This window comes from Patagioenas fasciata, chromosome 3, assembly GCF_037038585.1.
Source record: "Patagioenas fasciata isolate bPatFas1 chromosome 3, bPatFas1.hap1, whole genome shotgun sequence".
NCBI lineage: Eukaryota > Metazoa > Chordata > Aves > Columbiformes > Columbidae > Patagioenas > Patagioenas fasciata.
Genome location: NC_092522.1, coordinates 62,184,053 through 62,200,452, shown reverse-complemented (window position 1 = coordinate 62,200,452; position 16,400 = coordinate 62,184,053). Strand labels below are relative to the sequence as shown.

Below are 16,400 nucleotides of genomic sequence, written 5' to 3'. Positions count from 1 at the left end.
TGTTCGTGTACACGAGAACAAGCACAGTAAGAGCTACATGTTACAGAAATCGGTAGTGTATTCTTGAATAGTTATCAGCTGACTGACAGTCTTGAAGATATGCTGTTTATTTATAAAATAAATAAGATATGTTCTTCATTTATAAAATCAAGTCTTTGAAGTCACAGTATAGACCCAGTTTTCATTAATTGCTTCCAATAAGACAAAGATCTGGTGTGACTTCCTGAAGTCCCTTCTGAATTTTTTTCATCATTCTTTCAAGGTTCAAAACAGTTTGATTCTGTGTATCAGAAGCTCAACATTTGCCCAACCCTTACACAAGCTTTTCCAGCTCTTTCCACTATATTCTGCAAATACATTCTTGCAGCACGGCAGGGTGGCAGGCTGAAGCCCAGAGCAGGCACAAGAGACACGGTTACACTCTGCTAACTCTACCACTCTGTTTATGAGCGTTATTTTTCATGCAAAGCCACTGCATTCATTTGGATACTTCTGAACAAGTGTGATCTCCCTATCTAGGGTTTTTATAATCAGCAAACTAGGTTTATGAACAATCAAATCCTACTCCAAAGGTAAAAGCTTAAGTCAGTTAATCAAATGAGACAGAGTGTGCCAAAACCACACTAACACTGGAGGAGAAGATGGCACATAAAACACCTTGAAGGGATCCATGACAACCGTCATCATCAAGACCTGTAGTACCCAAATCTATTCTGCCTTGGGGTTTGCCAAGACTTCATGTTAGGTAACGTTCCAGCCAAGCTGTGTTTTAGACAGAGTTTTGTTATAAATTATAAAATCTTATATTTCCTGAATATCCCACCAAAGACAGGACAGACAAACAGCAGAAACAAAACCAGTTCAGTATATTTTACTGGTTAAATTTTCAGTGTCTGCTTTATCAAAGAATTGGGACAGAGTACGACATGGAAAATCGTTTTTGCACCTGTAATCCACTATTTTCTATGCTTATCGTTGCTTTATTTTTTTACCTTTATATTCAGGAAAATGCTCATTTAGAATAAATGTGCTTTCCCAGTTATGCATTTGCCTGCTTTAGAAGAAACAGTTCTAGCAGAAGAGTTTGAGATGAGGAAATTCTTTTCTTTTCTTTCTTCAATTATTTTCTTCAATAACCAATGATGAATTTTATAAAATCCCATTACAAGGCTGACAGTCACGGTACAGAAAATGAATTAATTAACTCTGACGAATTTGTCAGCAGACAAATTAGTAGGACCACTGACTCATTCTGTCACCTTTGCATATACATTTTTGGAGCAGAGGCATGGAATAACAAAAGTTACTAGCAATTTTTTTGCAACAGCAATTTTTATCTGATTTTGTTAGCAAACCAAATACTTTGCAATGTTCTCGCATACCTGTTACTTAGCTGGTAATACCGCTAGACCAGCGTTCAAATACACAGAAGCATAAAGTCCACATGAGCAGACACAGGCATCCTTCTGAAAGATCCCTCACTTCCTCCTGTAGCTGAGTAAATATGAATTTAAATGCACTAAATAAGGAGAATAAATGCTACCTAATAAGAGAAGAGGAGTGGCTCTGATTTTAGGCAGGTTTATGCACACAGTTTTTTAATAAACATACCAGTTTAAATGTTATTTTTATCCTGGTTTCCCAAAGAAATTAGACTCTGTGATTGTGCTATTAAGTGGTGGTTGCCACCACCTGCCTCCCCCATCCTTCACTTCCAGCCTGGCTTAAAACTTCCCAAGCTGTTGGATTTTCATCTGAAGTTGACAATGGGGAAAGAAATCTCCATGATATTAAAATGCTGCAGTTTCAGTGAAAATTAGCAGCTGGAAAGAGCAGAGAGGCTCATGTTAGTATTTTCACTATGAGAAATGCTGCAGGATGAGCTTGACAGTTACCTGTTCTGTGTGGCTTGTCAGTTGCCCTATAAGTACTCATGTAATGGCAGAATAATTAACCCTCACGTCAGCCACAACACGTGCTTTCTCCCCGCTGAATAAGTAGAGGAGAAAGGAGAAGAGCTGAAAATATGGAAAGACGTTGAAGGGATACAGGAGAACTAGAGGAGATGAAGGTACTTAAATGAGGGAGAGTTTGAGGTTACTGAGAACAAAGCAGTAAGAGAAGAGCCTGCACACACGCAGACCTTAAGGCAACCTGACCCCATCAGTTCCGATGCTCAAATCACAATTTGATTTCACAGCTTGACCCCAGAGCGCTACACTGGTTTAAGGGCTAATGTGGACATACTGTATTCTGGTACTGAAGCAATGGAATGAGGTTTGTCTTTTACCTGGTCTGGGAATAAGCAACACAGGTATAAACGTCTTATCCACAATCAATCCAGAGAGGAAAGGGCTATGCTACTTTGCTGAAAGGGCTATGTTTAAGACGATAAAGCCGTATGTATGGGTAAGTCCTTCCGGCACCTAAATCAGCACTACATATCACTGTACGTATTTAGGTTGGCTTTAGAGACCATTATTTTACATATTACAAAATTAAAGAATTCTATCTAAATTAGAGTGCTAATGTTAATAAGCACAGGTTAATGCTAAATATAGGCAAACACAAAAGCTTAGCAGCTGGTTTACTATGTCATCCTTTTGTATCCATCCCAGATCAGGGTACTGAAAAAGAAATGATAATAAATGGTATCATCATTAAACATAGAGTAAACATATCTATAGCATTTTCGTTCACTTTCAGATTTCAAAGCTATTATAAATTGATTAAGTTTCAATAGTACAGTCATAATTTGGGAGTCATCTCTGCTCTGCAGAAAATGAAATAAGCTGTGGAGTGACATTCAGTTGGGTTCTGAAGTATCAGCAAGACCTATGAGCCATGTTGTACTACCGAGCAGCACACAGACCATGTGTTGACATTTACTTGTCAAGTAACAGGACTGAGGTTACAGTGAAAGTCTGTACAGAAGATGGGAACAGAAACAAGACTTTTCGATTCATTCGTTTAGATCTGATGCTATAAAAAGTAAAATATTGCATTCAGTTTAACTGATTGTACGTTAGAAAATTACAGCAATAACAAAGAGAGAATAATCCTGTAGTTATGATACTGGACTTTGAATATTTTTGTCCAACAGTTGGCTCTGCTACAACATCAAGCAAGTTACCTAGTATTTTCTCATCAGTCACTTATCCATGAAACAACAGAATTTCCTTTTTCTATCTTGTTCATTCCTGGCCCAGTGGTTTTGGGAAACAGATTGTTTCTCCTTCTATATTCGCCCAATACCTAGCACAACAGGCCATAGAATCGGATGCGCTCTTGGATGTCTACCTTAATGCAAACAGTATTTTTATCTATATAATATTTTAGAAAGTGTTAAGGACGTTTTGCAACCCTTTTCACATTGCAGGTCTACACCAACAAGCTGATGTGGGAAAAGCATGTCAGCAAAGCACTGAGAACTGACTTTAAAAATACCTCCTACCTGCACAGGTGTCTCCAGAGTGTAGATATGTTCCCCGCGCACATTGTAGAACTTGATAAGTGCGCTTTTTAACAGGGAACCATTGCTGAGGTCAAGCAGTTGGCTTTGCTTCTCCATGCCTGCTACTGCAAGTAGGTCTCCCTGTGTGCACCACTGTACCACCACATCTGAAATCACAAAGACAGTTTGCAATAATCACTGATTAGAATCAGTAAGAACAACATTCCCAGATGCTGCAAAGTGACTTGAACAGCTAAATCAGGCTCTCAGAAGTTACTTAAATACTTAGAAACCTAAATCCTTTTATTAAGATAGTAAAAAATGTGCTGCATATGCACTTTCAAGCATGACTTTTATTTTGTAAATTGCAAAAAAATGTGTAAAAATCTTTCTCTGTGGTGAGTCTAGAATGTAATTGGTGGTTGCTCCTAAGTACCTAAGGACAAGAATTTATTAGGGATATTAAAATTGATGTGGAAGATCTTACACAGATCTCTGGGGTAAAGAAGTGGAATAAAGTTAATAGGCAGATAAATAATCTCACTAAGAGAGCAGCAAAGAATATTTGTCTGGAAAACCCTACCGTGCAAAAAAAGCAGCATATTTAGCAATGCCTCATGTTCTCACTGGCTGTGAATATAACTTTAAGTATGACTCAAACTAAAGTTATGGTTTAGTATAACATCAAACAAGAAAGACTTTCAGATTTTTGTCCATAAATACATATGGCCTCCATGTCATAGGTTTTCTTTTGGCACCTGACTTGTGAAAATCTACTCAACTGTCTAGCAGGAGTTTGCCAGAAGCACACAGGGATTGCTTACTCTCTCATATACATGGATATGAATACACATATCAGTTACTTCTCCTACAGGCACCTCATGATGAGGAACGCCCACAGCGAAATTTGAGGATGCTAATTTCAAACCCTTCTATCCTCTAGTTCCTTGTCACACTGCAACAAGAACACTAAAACAGTATCTTGTGTTTCTGCTTGTGCTTCAGAGGCAGATTTGCATGTGCAAGGAATACCGAGCTACCCTTTAAATCTTCTTACTCTAAAATCAGAGGTGAAAGGCAGCTATTTTGTGCTGAGACAAGTGGAGGTAAAGACAAAACTTTTGTGCTCTAGGATGCTCAATCTGCCAAGAACCTTTTGAAGACATTTGTGGGCGAGAAGCTGTCTTCAAATGAAGAAGCAGGAGAGAAATGAGAGTTGCCAAGAAGGATCTCAAAATTGTTTCAAGCTGTCAACTTGTCATTTTCAGGGACTTTTATGTGAAATTTAAAATGGTTTTGTATTATTTCAACCTTCTGATATTTCTCACGGGAATTGTGCTTCTGTACCTATCAGAGGCAAGGTGCATGTTCCTCAAGATAATTTTTTCACAGCTAGGCACTGTATGCCTCCTTTTTTTCCTCTTAGTCCTCAGGCCTCTAAATAATCTACAGTGGAATTTCATTCATCTTTCTCAGAGAGTATAACAACAGGCAGGTTAGAAAGCAATGAGGCATGCTGATCAACTCCACTTATGGTAACTGGCTTAACTACACAATTAACAATCTCCTTTGGATACATGTCTTCGGGTAAAACTTTCAGTCAATCCCCATATCAAGAGGAACGGGAACAATTACTGCATCCAGCAGTTTTTTCTCTCTCTCTCAAATCTCGTAGATTTAGGTGTTGCGAAGGCAGTGAAGGGCTGGATGTGGGCTGCAGCATCCCCCTGAGACAGTATGGCTCTATGCTAACGGCATCTCCAATGACTATCAAACCTTGATGTGAAATAGCTCAACTGATAACTAGGTCTCAGCACAAGCACAGAGACTGAAAACCAGATGGAGGTTTCATCCAGGTTAACGGTCTGCAAGTGAATCAGTGGACCACAGTCACCCCACAAAACTACTTGCCAGCCATTACAGGCATGTGTACCAGTGAACTTCGAACAGACAGCACTCTGAATATGCAATAGGTCTGCAGGTAGTTGTTGCAGCTAACTAGTACAGCTAGTAGATGTAGTTCAGCAGTCCTTCAGGTAGCAGTGCACTGAAAATCACTGAGTTAAAAAGCTTAAAAAAGAAAGGATACAACTGAACAGTTCAGGACCTCCACTAGAACTGACAAAACTTCCAGGAGCATTAAAGCTGGATAAAGAGAACTTGTATTTGGATAACGAAATTCTCATCCAACGGCAAAAGTTTTTCTATGTCAATTTAATATAAATATTCCCAGTAAAATGACAGCTATTCAAAGCTAGTAGAATGACAAAAATATACTGTAATTGCTTGAAATAATTTTATAGCTGTCTGCTTTAAAAACACATGGAATAGACTACAGCAACCATAAAGACAAGGACATTTGCTGCAGAGACGACAAAGCAATACTTTGAGATTCCAAACAAAACCACATGAATTGAGACTTGCAAACAATATTGAAAACAATCCATTCTCAGAATACAAAGTAGCTGGAGAGGTGGTGGTTTTGCACATTCTTGCATGTTACAAAAGACAGTGAAATTACAGTCACTTCAAAAAAATTTTTGTAAGAAGATATAGAAAATGTGTACCTCTATATAAAATGATAGGTAAATACTTTTCACTGTACAGTGCTTCAAAACAACAGACAGTGATATCCCAAGCACAATTCTCCGTCTCGCACACACTTCCAATCCAGCAGTATGTTGCGTAGTTTTCATCTACTGATGAAAACTATGTATTCCGGTTTACAATTCATAAAAATATTTCTACTCCAGCTTGCACATTAATATTTTGCTAGATGAAGGTGATGTAATTAAGAGATCTTTTCTTCATTAGCAAAAGACAACATGGAAAGAGAAAGAGAACCAGGACAGACAACCTCAGCAAGATAGAGCCCTGCAAGTCTAAACAGAGAATCAGACAGGGTTTGTTTCTCCTACTGTTTCCAGCTGAAAACTGGACTAGATGACAACTCAAGACTACTGCCCATTCTATTTACTATAATTCTGCAGAGATGCTGGACAGTCCCTTTGGTGGATATCACAAGCGCTTCTCCAAACTGGCGGCAGTTTCCCAGATTTCAGGGATCCTTTTGGCTGAAGAAGTTTTCTGGATCATAGAGCTGCCTCATGATGCTGCCTTTTGCCAGCCATGCACTTCTTGTGTTGGCATACATGGAAGCAGGAGTGGAAAAGAAACCTCAATGGTGATTTTTTTACCTCCCCAGACTATCCTACATAGTGGATCATCCAAAAACTATTGTGCTGGTGTTAGGGCAACTTTTCACCAAAAATATCCCACTGTTACAGAACAGCTAAGAGTCTGCTCCAATAGCATCTTGGTTTTTTTTTTTTCCATCCAATATATGACTAACTTACCTGTGGAGATGAAAATGAATCAACGGAACTTATTTTTATGTATATGCTTATGTGATGTAGTGAACTAAAACTTCTCTCCAGGCAAAGCACTGTAAATTGTACCGAGAGTACTGGCAAAGTAAGGGATGTTTTTCATAGGTAAGAAGAGTAAAAAATTCAATGTGAATTAAAGATTCTATATGGAATACTGATCTTACAAACATTCAGCCACATCACTTAGCAAGATGTGTAGTAATTAATCAGTGGAATTTTCCTTCTCTCACAATAACTTGCCTCTTGATAATTAATAATTCTAGCAAGTTTCCCAGATTTGTGGGAGTCAAAGCAGCATTGTGATTCACACCTGGTTACCAAAACCATGGGAGGAGAACTTGTGAATTAAAAATGGAAAGGAAGTGTTACATAGCAGGGGTATTCACAAAAACCATAAACATATTAGCACATTCAGCTGAAAACCAGCATCCAGATCAATTTGTTCTACAAAATTGCCAGAAAAACACGATCTTAAAAATTTAAACATTTTTTCAAACACACACCAGCAGGTGTCACCACCGGAAATGGCAATAACAGTGGTCGAATTATTCTGGGTTAGGAGAGACAACCACAAAAACATAACCCATATACACATCATCAAAAATACAAGAAAAACAGAGCATAGGAAGGGGCTGAAATGGCTTATTTTTGTACCTTTCAACCCTGAGCGGATGACAGTAGGAGATAAGTCATCATAATTGTTCATTAAACTGATGTCTCCCGACGTGAAGCTGACAGTAAGTAGTGGCTTGGTGTTCTGCACTGGGACTGGATATGCAGCTGGTCCATCTGCAAAAACAAGGCTCCGCAGTGAGCAAAAGGCAAACAACCACAAGTAATTACACCCACGCTGAAATACACTGTACTGCAGCCTACTGACATTACGAGTGGTTCCAAGCCTCAAACCCTACCTATTTATTTCTGCAATGTTTATGGACAAAAGCAAGGCAGGTTTAGGTAGTTGGTTTGTCTGCTTCTGTGAAACCCCAATGTTTTTACTTTGTGATTTTTTTACTGTGGTATATCCAGAGTGATTTATGCATATACTATTATGTTATATAGTGGTGGTTTTCAATCTTACTCCATTGTCAACTCTCCAAAGCCTCCACAAATTGAAAACCAATGTTTTGGAAGGCTTCCTTGGGACTCAAGTTGAAAACCAGTGTAATAAACAATATAATTACATTAAAAGCTATTTGTTAGATACACTTTCTGCTTGGGTAAATGCTATGGACTCCTCCTGAAGACACACAGAGACACTGTAAGAACTTCGAGGGAACACACTGACCTTTCACAAATTACTGTATTCTAAATGTTAAGAGCTAGGCAGCAGCATGAAAAGTTACCTGCCATTCTGCATACCAGGAGTGCACTGGTGCACTCAAAGGTACAGATGAGCCCAAATGGAAACACAGCTCTAAAACCATTTCTACAAAATCTCTGCCCCTCTGGGCTTGTTTTTCAGTATTCACTGAAATTCCCTTGTTCCATTACTTAATGACCAATATCACTATCTGTAGCACTTGCTGTTTAACTCTTCTTGTTTACAAGTTCTGACAGGAGATGCCGCTGGCCCCTGATAAAGCGCCTCTCAAGGTCCAGCCAGCAACTTTTCAGTCAACACAAACAGCACAGCCAGTTCAGAGTGGTATTGCTTCCTGAACTTGTAAAAAAGCTGATCAAAAAGCTCTTTGGAGAAAGAAGTCTAGTAATTACCATCTCCGTGTGTATATAATTTGATAAGAAAAACCCATCAAACTTCCAAGACTTCCCACACATCTGTGTGAGTCAAAGGTTTGTCACCTTTGAGAGGTTTATGCTGCATCTGCTCTAAAGAAAACATATCATGTTTGGGTAATCATTAAATTAGACTTGTAGGCTTGTAATGAGTCCACCCACCTCTCTGACTGACTCAGAAAAAGCCAGAACATTTGGATCATTTAAGTTCTTATCTGTGTACTTTGCAGCTTCACCATCCTCCAACCGGAATCTCAATATTTTTAAAAAGCAATGAAAAAAACTATTTAATGTTGTTCCTGTCTTGCTTTAGAAACTTGCTAGGAAATTTGAAAATATTCTAAGGCAAGAAATCTCACCCAGTACCAAAAGAGAGGCATGAAAGCCAAAACAAAACTCACTTTAAAAAGATGCTAACATTTTAACAGATGAACATATTATCTTCTATCATTGTTTTTTAAATACATATGCTTATTATATTGACACATACGATTTCGAAAAAAGCAGATTTTTTGACTGAGTCCAAACTAGAGCTAAAACTGCAAGAGACCTCAGTTCCATGGTTCAGATCTGAGATGCAGATTCATAATATTTCTAGCTATTATGTATTTAAATTTGTCATTGTACAGTCACTGTTATATTAGTCCTTAATTTAGGCCCCCCTAGGTCTTTGTTATTGATTTCCAAAGAGATTAAAACAAAAACATTTCACCCATCGAGTTATATTTATAGTTAAGGGGAGAGAAGGATTTCTTCCTGACCCTCAAACTGGCAATGTGCCCTGAAACATGGGAATTATTAACTCCAGACAGCTCCAGTCACCCTTCTTCTACTCTGTGTAATTGCAAGAAATATTTTCATTTCCAGTCCTTCTATGGAACTTATTGAGCTCTTTATGCCAGGACTATCAAGGAATGGGACTATGATGATAGGCATTATCTCTGCTTCATAGCATTTCTTTAAAACTAAAGATGTAGTACTTTCTGCTATATCTAGTACTGATGTCTTTTCACATGAATCTATGTAATAATGCATTAACTTCAGTAGCTGCCCTCTGGCTGCCTCCACACATATGGACCACTGCAATATGTCACATCTGCTTATCAGTGAAACCTGATATGCCCCTATCCAGTGTTTTTCACCCTCACTAAAAACTTTGTGCTTTGTGTTGTTATCTCATTTGTGCAAAAAGAGGGAAAGCAGCACATACGAGGTGTGGCCTGTAGCAAGCCACACAGCCAGGCTGGCCTGGTGGTAGAGCTGGGAGTGAATCCACTCCCCCATAGCAGCCCTTTGCTGCAACCCCCACACTATCTGCACAGGAACTCACCATCTTCCAGCTTCTATCAGCTTGAAAACATGGACATCCTGCTGCTTCAGTACAGCATGACCGCTCCCTGGTGTTTGAGATATCTTCATGAGCGCCTGCAAACCTGTGATGGAAGGACATGCATACACTACTACCTTGTGGTGGGGAATAGTCGTCAGAGTCCGTGTCACTCTCGCTGCTGTCCTCCACCAGGAAGCTGGGGTAGTTCCAGGACATGCTGAGGATCCCATCTGACTCATGAAGGAGCACGTGGGCCAGCATTCGGCCATGGCAGTCCATGACGATAACCTGTCCATCAGCAGTGCCAAACAGTACCTGAAAATAACAGAACAGCCCTCAGTCTCACCAGCCTCAGCCACTGTACTCTCCTTCAAATGCATCTTGTAACTAACCTAGCTACACTGGAAATTAATTGAAAGCAAAGCAGTCAAGGATGTGAAACAGTGCCACAACAGCATAGCATAATCACAGATGTATATGAAGAATGAAGTCAAAGCACCAGGGTCTACAAGGTAAGTTCCTGTAATCTGTGAGTAAGTCACGTTTCACAGTGTGGTGCGTTTTGTTCCATTTAGTATAAGCCATTACACTTTATTTTAACTTGGCCATTACTATCACCCAAGTGAGCTGCCACAAGGGCTACCACAGATTCTGCAGTACTCTTGGATTATCCAGAAACTTCTAAAATTGGTGGCAGAAACCAAGGTATGTATCAGTCATACCAATATCAAAAGGTACAGCTGATAAAAATGAGGTCTTAGCAATTTCAAACAGCTTGTGAGAAATAGAAAGTTGAATAGAAAAGGACAGGTTATTCAGTTGATGATTTGAGAGAAGGTGGGAGAACATCTCCCAAAATCAGAGGCAAAGAGCAACATGATCGGTCAACTGGGAGTACATTATTATAGCCCAAGAGGAAGGCAGTATGTTACACATTCAGGAAGAGACGAAGAGCTTCTACCCACCATTTCAAACACAAAATGGATAACACAATTATTTTTTCTTGCCCCTAAACTACTCCATAGCCAATGCACGCTGATTGAAGTCAGACTGACTGGAACCTACTCTTTCTTTTTTTTATAAGCATTTTTTGTCTTGAAGCTTTAAGCAAGTTAGGATCCTGCATATGTGATTAATTTTATAAAAACATCAGGGAATAAGGATTAATAAATCCATAAAACAATAAATGTATTAGCCAAGGCTGCTGCTTCTATCATGTAATTCCATATGAGGCAAATAATGTTTTAAAGCAAGTTTAAAGGCACTCATAAACTTGAAAACTCGCCAGCATTAAAGCTGAAGCTAAAATGAAGGTCAAATCTTATACTTGCCCTTCAGTCTACCACCTACTATTGATGTATTTAAACTTAAGATTCTAATAAATATATGCTCAGATCAAAAATTAATCTAGTCTTATACCTTATCTCTAACAGTGGTCAAGTATTTGGGGAAGAGTAAGAGATCAGGATGCACTAAACAGGCATCTCCTCTGCATACTCATGTAGCTTCCAGCAAAAAATACTGCCTTTTCTTTGACAATTGATAATTTTACTTGGTAACCTTTACCTCTTAACACTGGAAATAAATACAGAATAATTGTTCTCTATTTACATTCTTAACATTGGTCACAATTTTATAGATCTCTATTACCTAATCCCTTTAGCATCTCTTTTCCAAGCTGATTAGTTGTAGTCTACTTAGGATCTCCCTGTACAGCTGTTGTTCAAAGCCCTTGTTGACCTCTGCTGTGAGAGGCCTTCATTTCTGTCTTCCTTCTGAGATGTTGTGCCAGACTTGCAGCATTCAAACTGTGCACTATATCAGACTTAGACAACAACACTCACCTAGGAAGCAATTGTCATGGTTGCAGTTTTGACAGTTTCAGAAAGAAAGTGTGGCTTAAAAAGTCTTGGTCAAAAATAAGGACTAAATTTTTTTCTGTGATCAAGGTGATGATGGGGAAACACAGAAGGCTAGAACAATAGTTTAACAGAGAAACTCCAGTTTCTCTGGAGTCATCAAAATCTTAAGGAAATCCATGGAATTGTTTCACATTATCAGAAGCAATGAAAAAAACAGTATCTGGCTCCCTAAACTGTTGTCATTACATATTACAAATATTTTTGTACCTGCTGGGTTAAAACCGTGGCTAAAGTTTGCTACAAGCCTCAGATCACTATTCTTAGATTTAAAAGAGCAGACCTAACCTTTGTTCATCTCATAGTCCCTTGTGGCCCTTTATTCTGCTCTTCTTCCACTTGTATGATCCCATCTCCTTTCACACTGTTCATGATTTGAACTGGTTTTACATGTACAATCAGTGCATGGCCACTTTCACTATCTGCGTTCAGAACATAACCACTGTCAGATCTCTACAAAACAAACCTGTTCTACAAAGCCAAAATCCTACTGGTTGTCATTGCTAACTTCTCACGCCACTGTCAGCCTACTCTGTAGATTAGTTTTTTACCAGTCTTTCAGGAATTTTATAACTGCAAAGTATCTAGACAGTGGAGGCGAAACTATTGTTTCTGAAAATAGCAGTATAAGAGTTCTGCCTCTTAAAATCCTGTAGAAACACTTTATGGGACTCATCACCCACAGCTCAGTCTCATCTCAACCTAAAACTAACTCTTTTGAGTAGCAATGCCCCCAACTAATTTAAAATTGCAAAGTCCTACAGTAATTTCCAATTCAGACCAGAACAGCTGCATGTGGGCATCTTAATTCTTGCACTGGAACCTGAGAGAGCTCTTTAGCAACCCAGAAATATCAAAGGGCACTCTTCATCTCTTTAGCCAGGCGATAGGTTTCAAGGAGCAGTTTTAAGTTTGGGGGTTATTGTAGCAATACAAGCTTTAAGATGAAAGCATTTATCAGGCTGATAGTCCTGCTGGCTGAGTTCCTGCTGAAGCTGTAAAAATGTCTAATGGTGTTATCATCCATAACATTACTCAAGTTATAAATGCCACACTCAAGCCACTTATGTCAGATGAATAGAACTCTTTTGACCTTCAGAAAAAAGGTTGAGCCACAGGGTACGCCAGAAGAAACTAAAAGGCTGTATTTTAGCTGTCTCAATTCATATTTTTCAGGTATTTTCAGATCTAGGAGGTCTGCAGGGATGTTGGAAAAAGGGTAATGAACAAGTTATTTTGGTTTGTTAACCCTTGAATACAGAAGTTAAATGATAACATAGTAATTAAAAACCCCACCAGGTACTTATTTTGAAGTGCTTCTTTGGCCCCTAGTTCTACTCTTCTTTTGTCTCATCTCCTCTCCTTTCATACTGTTCATTATTTCAACTGGTTTTACATGCATTACCACTTGTAGAATTGCATTTGTAGAATTATGCATGTTCTGATAATAAAATACCTAAAATCAGCCAGTACATTGAAAGTGTGAGTCAGTTACACAACATAAATACATTATTTCTTTACAAAACGTATCAAAGATAATGTATCCTGCACTACCGTGAAGCTGTACCTGATTAAAGGTCATACAAATGCAGAGCAGTCTCCAACAGTGCCCTGATGCTATCTGCTTTGAAGGGAAAACTCTGATAAACAGCACTGGGATAATTCACACACAGTTTTCTAAGCATACCAAGAACTGAAAGCTGAGTTCAGTCCTGAAACACGAGATTTGAGTTCTCCACGAAACCCAAGCTTGGGGTGATTCCTACTTAACTTTACAAATCTGAATACCTGAAAAACACCCTCCTCTGACATCTGCTGACTTCTTAGCCTCTGTGGTAACTTGTGATGAGTTTCACAAGCTAGTTTTGGTAAATTAAAAGGTTTTTCATCAGCTTCTAAACTAATATCCATGAAATTATTGTTCAAGATTGCAACCCCTTTAAACACCAAAGATTTCAGATAGTCTTCAGTTTTCAGTCTGAAATGTACCAACTCCTAAAAGACAGGCGGTAATCTAAAGATGGAGTATTTTGCTCTGAAGTTATTTTTTCACAAAGAGATGAATACTAGAACGGGCAAGAAGCTAAAAAACTCAGTCCAAGAGGAACAACTTGGACCTGTTCGGTGATTTTGCCATATGTGGATCTGTTGTGCTGAACTGTCACTATTCCCGTAAGATCCGTTGTGATGCTGTAATGAGTCTGGACCAGGTACAGCATTAGCAGAAAATGGGCTGGCAGCTCCGAGATCAACAGACCTACAACAGAGCAACCACAGAGCTGGTGCACTGAAGATCCAGCTCAGGAGGCCCACTACTTCATAAGAGGACTGTAATTTACTAACAGTGATGTTATTTTTGCACAAAATATATTTTGTAGCTATTTAATTTGGTTTAATGTATGCAAGTTGAACTAATCAACAGTAAGAATGCTCAAGCTTTATGTCAATTTGAAAACACCAGGCCAGTAGGAAAGGGAGAAATACCGCAATGTCAGCATTTCTGATTATACGCAGTAGCTGAGAAAAGTCTATAAATGGTAACAGTTTCACCAGGTCAATGAAGCTATGCTGCCTTATATCCACAGGGAACCTACCCACTGTCCACTCCTACATCCTAGCCTGTCATTCTCAAAGCAGCTTTCCAGAGGTACAGTCATTTTGACTTCTATACTAACTGAGGACAATCCAATCCCAGCAATAATATATTCGATGACTTGATGTATATATTAGAGGCAAAAGAGAGAATTATTTCCAGTCTCAGGTTTCTGTTGTACAAATTGAATAGTCAATACTGTTGCAGAAAGATATCGATGAAATAAGATGTTCCATTCCTGACATTTAGTCCTAACACCGAAGGTTTCTAATGTTGCTAGTTAAACAAAACTCCTAGGAAGTCTGATCAAGACATTTTTGGAGCGGGGGCTGCCATTCTGTTTCAGTGCAACGGCCAAGCCTTTGATTGAAGCTCAAGTTGAAGTCTTGGAAGCTGGACTTGCTATAGCTACTGGAAGAACTATAAAGGCATTGGAGGTTACTTCAGGATAGCACTTTTAAAGTCAGAGATTCCAGTATTGTGATGCTAGGAGGCTGGAAAAGAAACATCTGCTTTACCCATGTTGGCCCAGGATTTTTAAAAGAACCTTTTTGACTTTTTACAAAGAATGTACATCTGACAACCAAGGGAAGCGAAACAACTCACAGACTCAGCTAATTAAAACAGCATTGAAAATGGATCTAGTAAACTCCATCTTAGCATAATTTGATTATTTTAAAACCGAAATTTTCACAGAAAGGCAGAACTTGCTTTGTTGGACTATGTAAGGTGCATTAGCAGCTTGCATTTAAATTCCTTAATACACTGAAATGTTCTGAAAATGTATGTCATCTGTCATGAAAACTCAGGTGGTCTAATCTTCCCTCAGCTGTGGCTAAGTTGCCAGCTTTATGGTAACTCCACTCAGCAATTTCTTGAGTTATATCTCTTCCTTCTCCCATAGGATAGGTGGAAGGTGGAAAGACAAAGTGACCACACTAAGTTCTTCCAGGAAGTGACTGATGACATTAGAAAAAGGCAAAGGGTTATATGTGTCCTAGAAGTTGCTTACTGGAGCAGTCCAGCAAACTGAACTCTATTGGACTTGAAATTTTCAAGCCTTCTACAGCCCTAAGTAATGCAAATAACTGTATGTAATCTGTAAATCTTGCTGTCTCACAAGAGTTAATATTGTAAAAAAACAGTAAGTATTTTAAATAAAAAATACATAGCATGACATTAAGGCAAATCTGCTGTTCCCATTTTGATAATGCAAACTGACTACTTAGTCTTCCTCTTTGCAGACTAATTCCTGGCCAGTTCTTCTCTTCCTACTGCTAAGTCATCCAAACACAATAAGCAAAATATGTGGTGGTGTAATTTGCTGGGGTTTCAACACCTGCCAAATAATTCATGCAAAGGATATATCCCCGCTATGTCAAAGCACACATGCACGTATTTCTGTCAGGAAATAAAGGGGGCCTGTTTGCATTGGAATTGTTGACTTTTTCAGAACGAAATACACAATTTCAGCTATTTTTTTTTCTAGTCATAATTTTAATGACACATGCATAAACTTCCAAGAGACATTCCCTCTGGAAGAAACACCCTACCTGGGTCCTTTCAGATCAGTTTACAAGCGTTTTGTGATTCTGTGTTTAATTTTTTCTTTACCCAGTCGCAAGGTGCAGATGTAAACATTACTTGCACATTTCTTGGATGTTCTTAAAACCTTTTCTAAATGTATTGCAGGAAAATAGTGCTGCCCCTCAAGACTTATAACAGAGTTGTGATTATTTCTGCTAGCAGCTAAGTTAGTTCATAGTGAAGAATCTTTGGATGTACCAGTCAGACAGAGGGACTTGCTGCATTTCAAAGTAACGTGTTCCAGGACCCCTCAGGCCCAGTGAGGAGTCTCTCAACAGTGAAGCAGTAGCCCAGGGCAGAAATCTCACCAGCATCTTGTGACCAAGTAAACCACCAATGACCTCACAAAAACTTATGCTTTTGTATTTTAACGTTCTCCAGGGCTGTGTTT

The 16,400-nt window shown here is 38.8% G+C and overlaps 1 protein-coding gene across 4 annotated transcripts in view; it reads right to left on the bottom strand.

Annotated features, from left to right (window-relative positions):
• TULP4 (TUB like protein 4) overlaps positions 1–16,400 on the bottom strand; it is a 157,881-nt gene that overhangs the window by 28,073 nt on the left and 113,408 nt on the right. For all 4 annotated transcript variants that reach the window (XM_071806456.1, XM_065834469.2, XM_071806457.1 and 1 more), the window contains 3 exons: positions 10,045–10,225; positions 7,498–7,632; positions 3,455–3,621 (listed from right to left, as the gene is read on the bottom strand). In XM_071806456.1, the coding sequence (XP_071662557.1) occupies positions 3,455–3,621; positions 7,498–7,632; positions 10,045–10,225 (483 nt within the window). The remainder of the gene's footprint in view (positions 1–3,454; positions 3,622–7,497; positions 7,633–10,044; positions 10,226–16,400) is intronic.